The sequence below is a fragment of the Staurois parvus genome, unplaced genomic scaffold (assembly GCF_062004578.1).
Source record: "Staurois parvus isolate SC_StPar_1 unplaced genomic scaffold, SC_StPar_1.0 ptg002837l, whole genome shotgun sequence".
NCBI classification, from domain to species: Eukaryota; Metazoa; Chordata; class Amphibia; order Anura; family Ranidae; genus Staurois; species Staurois parvus.
The window spans coordinates 32,870-46,533 of NW_028320633.1; the positions used below are offsets into that span (position 1 = coordinate 32,870).

At 54.0% G+C, this 13,664-nt stretch overlaps 1 protein-coding gene across 1 annotated transcript in view; it reads left to right on the top strand.

Annotated features, from left to right (window-relative positions):
- Positions 1-4,255: 4,255 nt before the first annotated feature.
- The window catches only part of PTPN23 (protein tyrosine phosphatase non-receptor type 23), a 77,743-nt gene continuing 68,334 nt past the window's right edge, over positions 4,256-13,664 (top strand). Inside the window, exons 1-3 of the mRNA XM_089666773.1 lie at positions 4,256-4,397; positions 6,840-6,914; positions 12,775-12,902. Of these exons, the coding sequence (XP_089522899.1) occupies positions 4,314-4,397; positions 6,840-6,914; positions 12,775-12,902 (287 nt within the window). The 5' untranslated portion in view covers positions 4,256-4,313. The remainder of the gene's footprint in view (positions 4,398-6,839; positions 6,915-12,774; positions 12,903-13,664) is intronic.

Genomic DNA, 13,664 nt, shown 5'->3' on the forward strand with positions numbered 1-13,664 from the left:
AACAGACTCCTCCCCCCTCCATTCAACGGTCTCCCTCTAGTGGCCAATTCTGATATCCAATCAAATGCCGGTCACTGCGGGTGGGATCGCATCATCGCAGGAGCAGCCGCAACTTCCGCAAGTGATTGCTGCAGCCGATCCAAAGTGGATTCTAACAAAGAGAGATATCCGAATTCGAATTGGAAACATATTGCAGCAAGGTGTAAAAGTGAAATAAGATGATGATTCCTACTTAGGCTGCTGAATAGAATAGAATAAAAAAGAAATAATAGAATAGAAAATAAAATAATAGAGTTGAATAGACTAGAAAAGAATACAATAGAAATGAAAAAAAGAATAGAATAGAAAATAATAGAATAGAACAGAATAAAATAAATAAACAGAAAAATAGAACAGAATAACAAATAAAAAATAGAGTAGAATAGACAAGAAAAGAATAGAATACAAAAGAATATAATTTCCAAAAAAAGAAAAATAGAATAGAAAATAAAAAAATAGAATAGAACAGAAAATAATAAAATAGAACAGAACAGAATAGAAAAGAATAAAATAAAAAAACAGAAAAATAGAACAGAATTACAAATAAAAGAATAGAGTACAATAGACAAGAAAATAATAGAATACAAAAGAATATAATTTAAAAAAAAAATAGAATAGAAAATAAAATAATAGAGTAGAATAGACTAAAAAAGAATTCAATAGAAAATAAAAGAATAGAAAAGAAAGAAAAAAACAGAATAGACCAGAAAATAAAATAACAGAATAGAAGAGAATAGAAGAGATTAAATTAAAAAAAACAGAAAAAGAGAACATAATAAAAACAAAAAAAATAGAGTAGAATTGATGAGAAAAGAATAGAATAGAGTATAAAAGAATAGAATAAAAAAAATAAAATAATAGAGTAGATTAGACTAGAAAATAATACAATAGAAAATGAAATAATAGAATAGAAAAGAAAAAGAATAGAACAGAACAGAAAATATAGAACAGAATAGAAAAGAATAACATTAAAAAAACAGAAAAATAGAACAGAATATCAAATAAAAGAATAGAGTAGAACAGACGAGAAAAGAATAGAATAGAAAAGAATAGAATAAAAAAAAGAAAAATAGAATAGAAAATAATAGAGTAGAATAGAAAGGAAAACAATAGATCAGAATAGAAAATAATAGAATAGAACAGAATGGAAAAGAATAAAATAAAAAACAGAAAAGTAGAACAGAATAAAAAATAAAAGAATAGAGTAGAATAGATGAGAAAAGAATAGAAAAGAACAGAATAGAACAAAAAAGAAAAAAAATAGGAAAGAATCGAGTAGAAGAGACTAGAAAAGAAAAGAATAGAAAGTAAAATAATAGAGTAGAATAGAATGGAAAAGAATAGCATATAAATGAGTAGAAAAGGATATAAAAAAAAATCAAATAGAAAATAAAAGAATAGAACAGAAAAGAATAGAATAAAAAAAGACAAAATAGGGTTGTAGGGTAGTGCCTGTCTCTAGCGCACCCTGTAGGATGGTGGTGGTCTCTGGTGGCCCCCTGTAGGGTGATGATGGTCTCTGGTGGCCCCCTGTAGGGTGATGATGGTCTCTGGTTGCCACCTGTAGGGTGATGGTCTCTGGTTGCCCCCTGTAGGGTGATGATGGTCTCTGGTGGCCCCCTGTAGGGTGATGATGGTCTCTGGTTGCCACCTGTAGGGTGATGGTCTCTGGTTGCCCCCTGTAGGGTGATGATGGTCTCTGGTTGCCCCCTGTAGGGTGATGATGGTCTCTGGTTGCCACCTGTAGGGTGATGATGGTCTCTGGTTGCCACCTGTAGGGTGATGGTCTCTGGTTGCCCCCTGTAGGGTGATGATGGTCTCTGGTGGCCCCCTGTAGGGTGATGATGGTCTCTGGTGGCCCCCTGTAGGGTGGTGATGGTCTCTGGTGGCCCCCTGTAGGGTGATGATGGTCTCTAGTTGCCCCCTGTAGGGTGATGATGGTCTCTAGTTGTCCCCTGTAGGGTGATGATGGTCTCTAGTTGCCCCCTGTAGGGTGATGATGGTCTCTAGTTGTCCCCTATAAGGTGGTGATGATCTCTGGTTGCCCCCTGTAAGGTGGTGATGGTCTCTGGTTGCCCCCTGTAGGGTGATGATGGTCTCTAGTTGCCCCCTGTAGGGTGATGATGGTCTCTGGTTGCCCCCTGTAGGGTGTTGGTGGTTTGTAATGACCCCATCTAGGGTGATGATGGTCTCTAGTTGCCCCCTGTAGGGTGATGATGGTCTCTAGTTGCCCCCTGTAGGGTGGTGATGGTCTCTGGTTGCCCCCTGTAAGGTGGTGGTGGTTTGTAATGACTCCCTGTAGGGTTGTGATGATTTCTGGTTGCCCCCTGTAGGGTGGTGACTGTCCTTGGTGGCCCCCTGTAGGGTGGTGATGGTTTCTGGTTGCCCCCTGTAGGGTGGTGACTGTCCTTGGTGGCCCCCTGTAGGGTGGTGATGGTCTCTGGTGGCCCCCTGTAGGGTGGTGACTGTCCTTGGTGGCCCCCTGTAGGCTGGTGGTGGTCTCTGGTGGCCCCCTGTAGGGTGGTGATGGTTTCTGGTTGACCCCTGTAGGGTGGTGACTGTCCTTGGTGGCCCCCTGTAGGGTGGTGATGGTTTCTGGTTGACCCCTATAGGGTGGTGACTGTCCTTGGTGGCCCCCTGTAGGGTGGTGATGGTCTCTTACACCCCCTGTAGGGTGGTGACTGTCCTTGGTGGCCCCCTGTAGGGTGGTTCTGGTCTCTTGTTGTCCACTATAGTGAGGAGGTCTCTGGTGGCCCCTGTAGGTTGTTGGCTGTCCTATCTGCCCCTCCCCCCATGTGAATGAGCCCTAACACCTATTAATACTGTAATGGTGACAATGACAGAACAGACAGGAGCACAGCGCCATCTGCTGGCTGGAGGAGCCACCCTCCACCTTCCTGGTGGTCACATGATCAGGCAGTACACTGACCCCCAATCACTGGTTGGTGGAGTAGAAGACTGAGGTGTTTCTGATCCTGCCACTGTCCCGATGGAGGAGATTTCACATCACTTCCTGTTTTGGTGACAACTCACCAGTTTCCCATCACATCACTTCCTGTAAAACAGACATAACAGGAAGTGGGAGAAATTTTTCTAAAGTGAGGGGGAAATCTCTTCTTCATTGTCACCAGAACTGGTGTCCCCAATATATTTCCCCTTACTTCCTGTCCTGGTGACACCTGACCAGTCTGGAATTTACATCACTTCCTGTCCTGGTGGCATAACAGGAAATTAAATTTTTGGGACGTAAGGGGGGAACGGGTGTCCCCAATGGGAGATTTCTCCCTCACCTCCTGTGCTGGTGACAACTGATTATTCTGTGATTACATCACTTCCTGTGCCAGTGACAACTCACCATTCTGGCATTTACATCACTTCCTGTCTCGGTGACAACTGACCATTCTGGAATTACGTCACTTCCTGTGCCGGTGACAACTGACCATTCCGGGATTTACGACACTTCCTGTACCGGTGGCAACTGACCATTCTGTGATTACATCACTTCCTGTGCCAGTGACAACTCACCATTCTGGCATTTACATCACTTCCTGTCTCAGTGACAACTGACCATTCTGGAATTACGTCACTTCCTGTGCCGGTGACAACTGACCATTCTGAGATTTACTTCACTTCCTGTCCTGGTGACAACTGACCATTCTGGGATTTACATCACTTCCTGCCCTGGTGACAACTGACCATTCTGGGATTTATGTCACTTCCTGTGACGGTGACCACTGACCATGCTGGGATTTACGTCACTTCCTGTCCTGGTGACAACTCACTCTTCATTCTTCAGTAGATGGGGGTCTGTGGGGCTCCTGTGGAAATCACCATGGCAACACCTCCCTCTTCACAGGCCTCAAGCACTGACTCAGGGTTACCATGGAGATGGGTTAGCACAGTCACGATCAGCTGACCGCCCAGTGCCAGCCCACCTGCCAGGAATGCCGGGACTTGTAGTATCTCAGGTGTCAGCTGACAGCATGAGGTAATTTCAGCACAGCGGGCGTGGTTGAGGTGATCCGCCCATTATTGAGGGCAGGCTCCTCCTCCTCCTCAGAGAACAGGTGCCCCGCCCCCTGCCCAGGCCGGACGAGGAGGGGGTGTGCCCTGTGTAAAAATAGAGGGCGGAGCATGAAAGGTATTTTACTGCACTGTAGGATGGGCGGAAACAAAGGAGGGGCTACACAGCGCTAGGAGGCGGGGCGGTGGAGGGCTCAGAACTCCCAGCATTCCTCGCTTCTTCCGGGAGGTCAGCTGACGCAGCGGGCAGAATGGAGGCCGTGCCGCGGATGCCGATGATCTGGCTGGACCTGAAGGAGGCCGGAGAGTTCCCCTTCCAGAGCCCGGTCCGCCAGGTGAGGGGGAGGGGCCTGACTATGACAGGATATCAGTCTGTGGGAGGGGTCAGGGCACTATGGGGCGTCTATGACTGTTGGCACTGTGGGGCGTCTGCGGGTGTTGGGTCTGTTGGGCGTTTGCGGGTGTTGGGTCTGTTGGGTGATGGGTCTCTGCGGGTGGTGGGGCGTCTGCGGGTGTTGGGTCTGTTGGGCGTCTGCGGGTGTGGGGCGTCTGCGGGTGTTGGGTCTGTTGGGCGTCTGCGGGTGTTGGGTCTCTGGGGCGTCTATGACTGTTGGCACTGTGGGGCTTCTGCGGGTGTTGGGTCTGTTGGGCGTCTGCGGGTGTTGGGTCTGTTGGGTGATGGGTCTCTGCCGGTGTTGGGTCTGTTGGGTGATGGGTCTGTGCGGGTGTTGGGTCTGTTGGGCGTCTGCGGGTGTTGGGCGTCTGCGGGTGTTGGGTCTGTTGGGTGATGGGTCTGTTGGGCGTATGCGGGTGATGGGTCTGTTGGGCGTCTGGGGGTGATGGGTCTGTGGGGTGTCTGCGGGCGTTGGGTCTCTGCGGGTGGTGGGGCGTCTGCGGGTGTTGGGTCTGTTGGGCGTCTGGGGGTGATGGGTCTGTGGGTCGTCTGCTGGTGATGGGTCTGTTGGGCGTCTGCGGGTGTTGGGCGTCTGCGGGTGTTGGGCGTCTGCGGGTGTTGGGTCTGTTGGGCGTCTGCGGGTGTTGGGCGTCTGCGGGTGTTGGGTCTGTTGGGCGTCTGCGGGTGTTGGGCGGGTGATGGGTCTGTTGGGCGTCTGCGGGTGATGGGTCTGTTGGGCGTCTGCGGGTGATGGGTCTGTTGGGCGTCTGCGGGGGGTTGGGTCTGTTGGGCGTCTGCGGGGGGTTGGGTCTGTTGGGCGTCTGCGGGGGGTTGGGTCTGCGGGGCGTCTACGGTTGTTGGGTCTGTTGGGCGTCTGCGGGTTTTGGGTCTGTGGGGCTTCTGCGGTTGTTGGGTCTGCGGGGCGTCTGCGGGTTTTGGGTCCGCTGGGCGTCTGTAGGGTCTGTGGGGGTTGGGTCCGCTGGGCGTCTGTAGGGTCTGTGGGGGTTGGGTCCGCTGGGCGTCTGTAGGGTCTGCGGGGGTTGGGTCCGCTGGGCGTCTGTAGCGTCTGCGGGGGTTGGGTCCGCTGGGTGTCTGTAGGGTCCGCTGGGCGTCTGTAGCGTCTGCGGGGGTTGGGTCCGCTGGGCGTCTGTAGCGTCTGCGGGGGTTGGGTCCGCTGGGCGTCTGTAGGGTCTGCGGGGGTTGGGTCCGCTGGGCGTCTGTAGCGTCTGCGGGGGTTGGGTCCGCTGGGCGTCTGTAGGGTCTGCGGGGGTTGGGTCCGCTGGGCGTCTGTAGGGTCTGCGGGGGTTGGGTCCGCTGGGCGTCTGTAGGGTCTGCGGGGGTTGGGTCCGCTGGGCGTCTGTAGGGTCTGCGGGGGTTGGGTCCGCTGGGCGTCTGTAGGGTCTGCGGGGGTTGGGTCCGCTGGGCGTCTGTAGGGTCTGCGGGGGTTGGGTCCGCTGGGCGTCTGTAGGGTCTGCGGGGGTTGGGTCCGCTGGGCGTCTGTAGGGTCTGCGGGGGTTGGGTCTGTTGGGCGTCTGCGGGGGGTTGGGTCTGTTGGGCGTCTGCGGGGGGTTGGGTCTGTTGGGCGTCTGCGGGGGGTTGGGTCTGTTGGGCGTCTGCGGGTTTTGGGTCTGTGGGGCTTCTGCGGTTGTTGGGTCTGCGGGGCGTCTGCGGGTTTTGGGTCCGCTGGGCGTCTGTAGGGTCTGTGGGGGTTGGGTCCGCTGGGCGACTGTAGGGTCTGTGGGGGTTGGGTCCGCTGGGCGTCTGTAGCGTCTGCGGGGGTTGGGTCCGCTGGGTGTCTGTAGGGTCCGCTGGGCGTCTGTAGCGTCTGCGGGGGTTGGGTCCGCTGGGCGTCTGTAGCGTCTGTGGGGGTTGGGTCCGCTGGGCGTCTGTAGGGTCTGCGGGGGTTGGGTCCGCTGGGCGTCTGTAGGGTCTGTGGGGGTTGGGTCCGCTGGGCGTCTGTGGGGGTTGGGTCCGCTGGGTGTCTGTAGGGTCTGCGGGGGTTGGGTCCGCTGGGCGTCTGTAGGGTCTGCGGGGGTTGGGTCCGCTGGGCGTCTGTAGCGTCTGTGAGGGTTGGGTCCGCTGGGCGTCTGTAGGGTCTGCGGGGGTTGGGTCCGCTGGGCGTCTGTAGGGTCTGCGGGGGTTGGGTCCGCTGGGCGTCTGTAGGGTCTGCGGGGGTTGGGTCCGCTGGGCGTCTGTAGGGTCTGCGGGGGTTGGGTCCGCTGGGCGTCTGTAGGGTCTGCGGGGGTTGGGTCCGCTGGGCGTCTGTAGGGTCTGCGGGGGTTGGGTCCGCTGGGCGTCTGTAGGGTCTGCGGGGGTTGGGTCCGCTGGGCGTCTGTAGGGTCCGCTGGGTGTCTGTGGCTGATCATCTTCTCTTTCTCCTCAGTTTGTCCTGAAGAACTATGGGGAGAACCCCGACACCTACAGCGAGGAGCTGAAGAAGTTGGAGCAGCTCAGACAGGTAGAGTCCCCCCCCCTCCATATCAGAGTCCCCCCCCTCCATATCAGAGTCTGGACACTGCTGATCCGGGGGGAGCCCCCCCGGGGGATCTGTGTTGTGGGGGGTCAGCCGGATAATCAGCACCCAGGACAGGTCCTCAGTAATATGGAAAGTGGTGACACCCTGTAGGTATTGCTGGTCTTTGGGGGCTTCCAATAGGGTGGTGGTGATCTCCAGTGGCCCCCCTGTAGGGTATTGCCAGTCTTTGGCGGCCCCCTGTAGGCTGGTGGTGGTAGCCACTTGAAGGATAGTAACACTTTCTGGCGGGCCCCCGTAGGATGATGATGGTCTCTGGGAGTTCTCTGAAGGGTAGATACTGCCTCTCTTGGCCCCCTGTAGGGTGTTGGCGCTGTCAGGTGGCCCCTCTGTAGAGTTATGACTGTCTTCCAGCAGTCTCTGACAACCCACTTTAGGTTGGTGGTCTCTGGTTGTCCCCTGTAAGTTGGTGATTGTCTTTGGTTGTCCCTTCTGTGGTGGAGGTGTTCTCTGGTGGCCCCCTGTAGGGTGGCGGTGTCTGGGTGGCCCCCTGTAGGGTAACTGAGATGGCGGCGGCTCCCCTTTAGGTTGGCGGCGGTGGTGTCCCCCCAGTAGGGTGGTGTGGCCCTCCTGTAGGCTGACGGTGGCCCTCCTGTAGGGTGGCGGCGGCCCCCTTGTAGGGTGGTGGCGGCGGCCCCCTTGTAGGGTGGTGGTGTACCCCCTGTAGGGCGTTGGCCCCCCTGTAGCGTGGTGGTGGCGGCGGCCTTCTTTTAGGGTGGAGGTGGTGTCCTCCTTGTAGGGTGGTGGCGGTGTCCTCCTTGTAGGGTGGTGGCGGTGTCCCCCTTGTACGGTGGCGGTGTCCCCCTTGTACGGTGGCGGTGTCCCCCTTGTACGGTGGCGGTGTCCCCCTTGTACGGTGGCGGTGTCCCCCTTGTACGGTGGCGGCGGTGTCCCCCTTGTACGGTGGCGGCGGTGTCCCCCTTGTACGGTGGCGGCGGTGTCCCCCTTGTACGGTGGCGGCGGTGTCCCCCTTGTAGGGTGGCGGCGGTGTCCCCCCTGTAGGGTGGCGGCGGTGTCCCCCCTGTAGGGTGGCGGCGGTGTCCCCCCTGTAGGGTGGCGGCGGTGTCCCCCCTGTAGGGTGGCGGCGGTGTCCCCCCTGTAGGGTGGCGGCGGTGTCCCCCCTGTAGGGTGGCGGCGGTGTCCCCCTTGTACGGTGGCGGCGGTGTCCCCCTTGTACGGTGGCGGCGGTGTCCCCCTTGTACGGTGGCGGCGGTGTCCCCCTTGTACGGTGGCGGCGGTGTCCCCCCTGTAGGGTGGCGGCGGTGTCCCCCCTGTAGGGTGGCGGCGGTGTGCCCCCTGTAGGGTGGCGGCGGTGTGCCCCCTGTAGGGTGGCGGCGGTGTGCCCCTTGTACGGTGGTGGTGTCCCCCCTGTAGGGTGGCGGCGGTGTGCCCCTTGTACGGTGGTGGTGGCCCCCCTGTAGGGTGGTGGTGGTGGCCCCCCTGTAGGGTGGTGGTGGTGTCCCCCCTCTAGGGAGGCGTCTGGTGGGTATTGTAACCTTTCTGCATATCAGTTCTTGCTGTGGACTCGGGTGGATTGTATTGGGCAAAGTAATTCTGTTTCCTGTGTGGCCTCTCCACATCCGGCCTCCTCATTGGCTACTGAACCTCACCACGTCCAATGAAATTACGAGCTAGAAGTGGGGACGGGTCTTGTTGTTTTCAACGACGCCGAAAACGCGGAGTGGTTTTTCCACGATTGTGCAACAATCTCAGCGAATCACATCGCGTGAAGCTTGTCGCCCAAAAAGGAGCTGAAGTTTCTTTCGGGCGACCAGCTTCACGCGATGTGATTTGTCACGTGACAATCGCGGCAAAACCGCGCCGCATTTAGGGGCTGTTTGAAAATGACACCTGAACCTGCTTTTTTCAGTCACGGGCAGAATCTCGGCTGTTCTGCCGCGATCCCAAGCCGCCCAGGTGGGAATGGAACCGCCCTGATTCACACGCATGCGCTTCTGGATGCGTCTTCAAACTCACATGTTTGCATGACAGGTATGGAGATTATATGTTGATATTGAGGCGGTTCACACAGATTCCATCCACACGCGTTGCGTTTTGGGTGTCGTTACAAGAAAAAAAGGGTCCTGTGCAAGTTTGTAGCGGTGGTCCAGACTCGCAGGTGATCGAGTTTTTGCCTTCAAGTCTATGGGAGGCTTTTTTGTGCCTCGGAGGTCGATTGGAGGTGTCTTTTTCCTGGAGGTCGACGGGAGGCGGGTCTTTTGTGCCTCGGAGTCGACGGGAGGCGGGTCTTTTGTGCCTCGGAGTCGACGGGAGGCGGGTCTCTTGTGCCTGGAGGCCAGACTTCCATGCAAAAGAAAAAAATGCTTCCCATAACTTCCATGCAAACAGAAAAAAAATGCATACCATTGACTTCCATGCAAAAAAAACACGTCTCATGAACTTGCATGCAAAACAAAAAATGCGTCCCATTGATTTCCATGCACAAAATAAAATGCGCCCCATTTACTTCCATGCAAAAGAAAAAATGTGTCCCATTGACTTCCATGCACAAATGTGTCCCATTGACTTCCATGCACAAATGTGTCCCATTGACTTCCATGCACAAATGTGTCCCATTGACTTCCATGCACACAAAATTGTGTCCCATTGACTTCCATGCACACAAAATTGTGTCCCATTGACTTCCATGCACACAAAATTGTGTCCCATTGACTTCCATGCACACAAAATGCATCCCATTGATTTTTTATCTATATTTCATTTGATTTGCTGTCCAATATTTTCTCTAAAAGTTATTTTTACGTTACTGGATTGCATTTTTTTTAAATTCCTATTCATTCAAATTGATATTAATTAAAAAGTTGAATATCATACAATTTAAATCTATAAAAAATACGTTTTTCACAAACCGTTGCGGTGCCCCAGTAGAAAGCTGCGATGTGACATTTTTGGGTTTGTAACTCTTCTGGACGAATTTTCTTCAGGCCGCCTTCTGTGAGGATCGAACGTCGGGGAATGTTACGTTCGTCCTGCGAAAGGCGAAAGCTGACCTTTCCCACGGATTACAAACATCAGACATGATTTGTGACTTTTGTGCAAATGCTGAAACATTGTTGCAAAATGTATTTTGTTTGCTTGTTTTTAAATAGACCCCCGCCCCCCTCTCAGCACCCCCCTCAATCGCCCCCCATTTCCTGGTGTGTCCGTGTTTCCAGCAAGAAGCTTCCACATAAAGATTGTTGATTTGCAGAACTCGCGGCTTTTACGGCCAGGAAACCATAAACCCAGCTGGGATGGGCCTGCTCAGGGCGGCCTGTGTCCTCCTCTCTAGTGCATGGAGTTTGATCTCGGATTATACAAAGGGGGGGGGAGTTGTTCCAGTGTACCGTTGCCATGGCTGCCAGGCCGTGGTTTAGTTCCTTCTGTCTGTATAGAAGTACAATGAGAAGCAGAGTGTCGCCTGTTCCAGTGCCGGAACTTCCCTTCTGTGTGCGCCCACCTGCTTCTTCCTCCACCACAGCCAATCACAGAGGAGGTGCTGTCCTAACCACCTGTCTATCAAGGACTCCATTTTTGCCTGGTGGTGAGCAGGACCCGTTTTTTGCCCGGGGGTGAGCGGGGCGTGTTTTTTGCCCGGGGGTGAGCGGGACATGTTGTGTTTTTTTTTTTTTTTCTGCCTGGGGGTGAGAGGGGCGCCATTTTATTTATTTTTTTTTTTTCTTGCACGGAGGTCAGCGGGACACCATTTGGCCCATGGTCACAATCTATCCTCCCCAAACCGTGTCATCCCAAAGGTCTTCAGCAGGGCTGAGGTCAGGGCTGTGCAGGACACTTTTGTTCCTCCACACCAAGCTGGCCAAACCATATTATGGAGATGTTGGTTGAGAAGACCTTGGTCATTCTAGTTCATCCCAAAGGTGTTCAGTTGGGTTGAGGCCAAGTGGGGCCGCCACGTCTGCCCGGGGAGGCCAAGTGGGGCCGCCACGTCTGCCCGGGGAGGCCAAGTGGGGCCGCCACGTCTGCCCGGGGAGGCCAAGTGGGGCCGCCACGTCTGCCCGGGGAGGCCAAGTGGGGCCGCCACGTCTGCCCGGGGAGGCCAAGTGGGGCCGCCACGTCTGCCCGGGGAGGCCAAGTGGGGCCGCCACGTCTGCCCGGGGAGGCCAATGGGGGGGGGGGGCGTTTTTTTTCAGTGAAGTTGTGCAATTTCAAAGTCAGGGAAAATGTCGATTTCAGGTGCGATTTTCAAGACTTCTATGCAAGTTGCACCTGAAGTAGCGCACGTATTACTTTATAAATCTGTGTGGCTTCGACAAGTCAGAACCGCACCGATATGAACCGCTGTGATTGCAGACAATAGGGTGCGACTCGGCATGCAAGGCACACCCAGCGCCACCGAGGTCTTACAGGAGCTATTGAGACTTTAATTTGCATTAAACATCCAAGTTTCCGGATGGAACTTCCTTCCCTTCCCTTCCTTCCCTTCCTTCCTTCCCTTCCTTCCTTCCCTTCCTTCCTTCCCTTCCTTCCTTCCCTTCCTTCCTTCCCTTCCTTCCTTCCCTTCCTTCCTTCCCTTCCTTCCTTCCTTCCTTCCTTCCCTTCCTTCCTTCCCTTCCTCCCTTCCTTCCTTCCCTTCCTTCCCTTCCTTCCTTCCCTTCCTTCCTTCCTTCCCTTCCTTCCCTTCCTTCCTTCCCTTCCTTCCTTCCCTTCCTTCCTTCCCTTCCTTCCTTCCCTTCCTTCCTTCCCTTCCTTCCCTTCCTTCCTTCCTTCCCTTCCTTCCTTCCTTCCCTTCCTTCCTTCCCTTCCTTCCTTCCTTCCCTTCCTTCCTTCCCTTCCTTCCTTCCCTTCCTTCCTTCCCTTCCTTCTTCCCTTCCTTCCTTCCTTCCTTCCTTCCCTCCCTTCCTTCCTTCCCTTCCTTCCTTCCCTTCCTTCCTTCCCTTCCTTCCTTCCTTCCTTCCCTTCCTTCCCTTCCCTTCCCTTCCCTTCCTTCCCTTCCCTTCCTTCCCTTCCTTTCCTTCCTTTCCTTCCCTTCCTTTCCTTTCCTCCTCCTTTCCCTTCCTTCCTTTCCTTTCCCTTCCTTCCTTTCCTTTCCCTTCCTTCCTTTCCTTTCCCTTCCTTCCTTCCTTCCTTTCCTCCTTCCTTCCTTCCTTCCTTTCCTCCCTTCCTTCCTTTCCTCCCTTCCTTCCTTTCCTCCCTTCCTTCCTTTCCTCCCTTCCTTCCTTTCCTCCCTTCCTTCCTTTCCTCCCTTCCTTCCTTTCCTCCCTTCCTTCCTTTCCTCCCTTCCTTCCTTTCCCTTCCTTCCTTTCCTTTCCTCCCTTCCTTTCCTTTCCTTTCCCTTCCTTCCTTTCCTCCCTTCCCTTCCTTTCCTCCCTTCCCTTCCTTTCCTCCCTTCCCTTCCTTTCCTCCCTTCCCTTCCTTTCCTCCCTTCCCTTCCTTTCCTCCCTTCCCTTCCTTTCCTCCCTTCCCTTCCTTTCCTCCCTTCCCTTCCTTTCCTCCCTTCCCTTCCTTTCCTCCCTTCCCTTCCTTTCCTCCCTTCCCTTCCTTTCCTCCCTTCCTTCCTTTCCTTCCTTTCCTCCCTTCCTTTCCTTTCCTCCCTTCCTTTCCTTTCCTCCCTTCCTTTCCTCCCTTCCTCCCTTCCTTTCCTCCCTTCCTTTCCTCCCTTCCTCCCTTCCTTTCCTCCCTCCCTCCCTTCCTTTCCTCCCTTCCTCCCTTCCTTTCCTCCCTCCCTCCCTTCCTTTCCTCCCCTCCCTTCCTTTCCTCCCCTCCCTTCCTTTCCTCCCCTCCCTTCCTTCCTCTCGGTACTCACGGTCTTCTCTTGTCTCTGCAGAGCGCGGTGAACGTTCCCAGAGACTTCGAAGGATGCAGCGTTCTGCGGAAGTACTTTGGCCAGCTCCATTACCTCCAGAGCCGCATCCCGATGGGGCTGGAGCAGGAGGCAGCCGTCCCTATTACATGGTGAGAGGTGACTTCAACCAAATGTACCGCGCTCCTCTGGATCCCTTGCTTTAGGCGAGGTTCACACCTATGCAGGTTGCGTTTGAGCTTTTTCTGCATTTTTGATGCGCTTTTTGCATTTTTGGTATTTTTTTTTTTTTTTTTTTTTTGTTGCTAGGCAGATTTAAAACGCATCAAAAAGCGGAAAAAACACATGCTTTTCCATTGGAGTCTATAGAAACAAAAACGCGTTAAAGCCCCTGACCCTTTCCAAAAAATGCTTCGGGTGAAACCTCCACCCAGTATGGAAAACTACAGGAGGGGGCGGAGACAAGACCAGTCGCCATGCACAAGGAGAGAGCAGAGCTGCGGGAGGGGCCCAGCAACCTCCACCCAGTATGGAAAACTACAGGAGGGGGCGGAGACAAGACCAGTCGCCATGCACAAGGAGAGAGCAGAGCTGTGGGAGGGGCCCAGCAACCTCCACCCAGTATGGAAAACTACAGGAGGGGGCGGAGACAAGACCAGTCGCCCTGCACAAGGAGAGAGCAGAGCTGTGGGAGGGGCCCAGCAACCTCCACCCAGTACAGGCTGCCTGCAGAAATTTACAGAAGGGGGCAGAGCCTGCTCGGCCCCTTCCACAGCTCTGCTCTTTCTCCTTGTGCAGGGTGACTGGTCTTGTCTGCGCCCCCCCCCCCCCTCCTGAGATGGCCTATAGTGGGTGGAGCCTCCCGGGTCCCTCTCACAGCTCTGCTGTTTCTCCTTTTGCAGGGTGACTGGTAT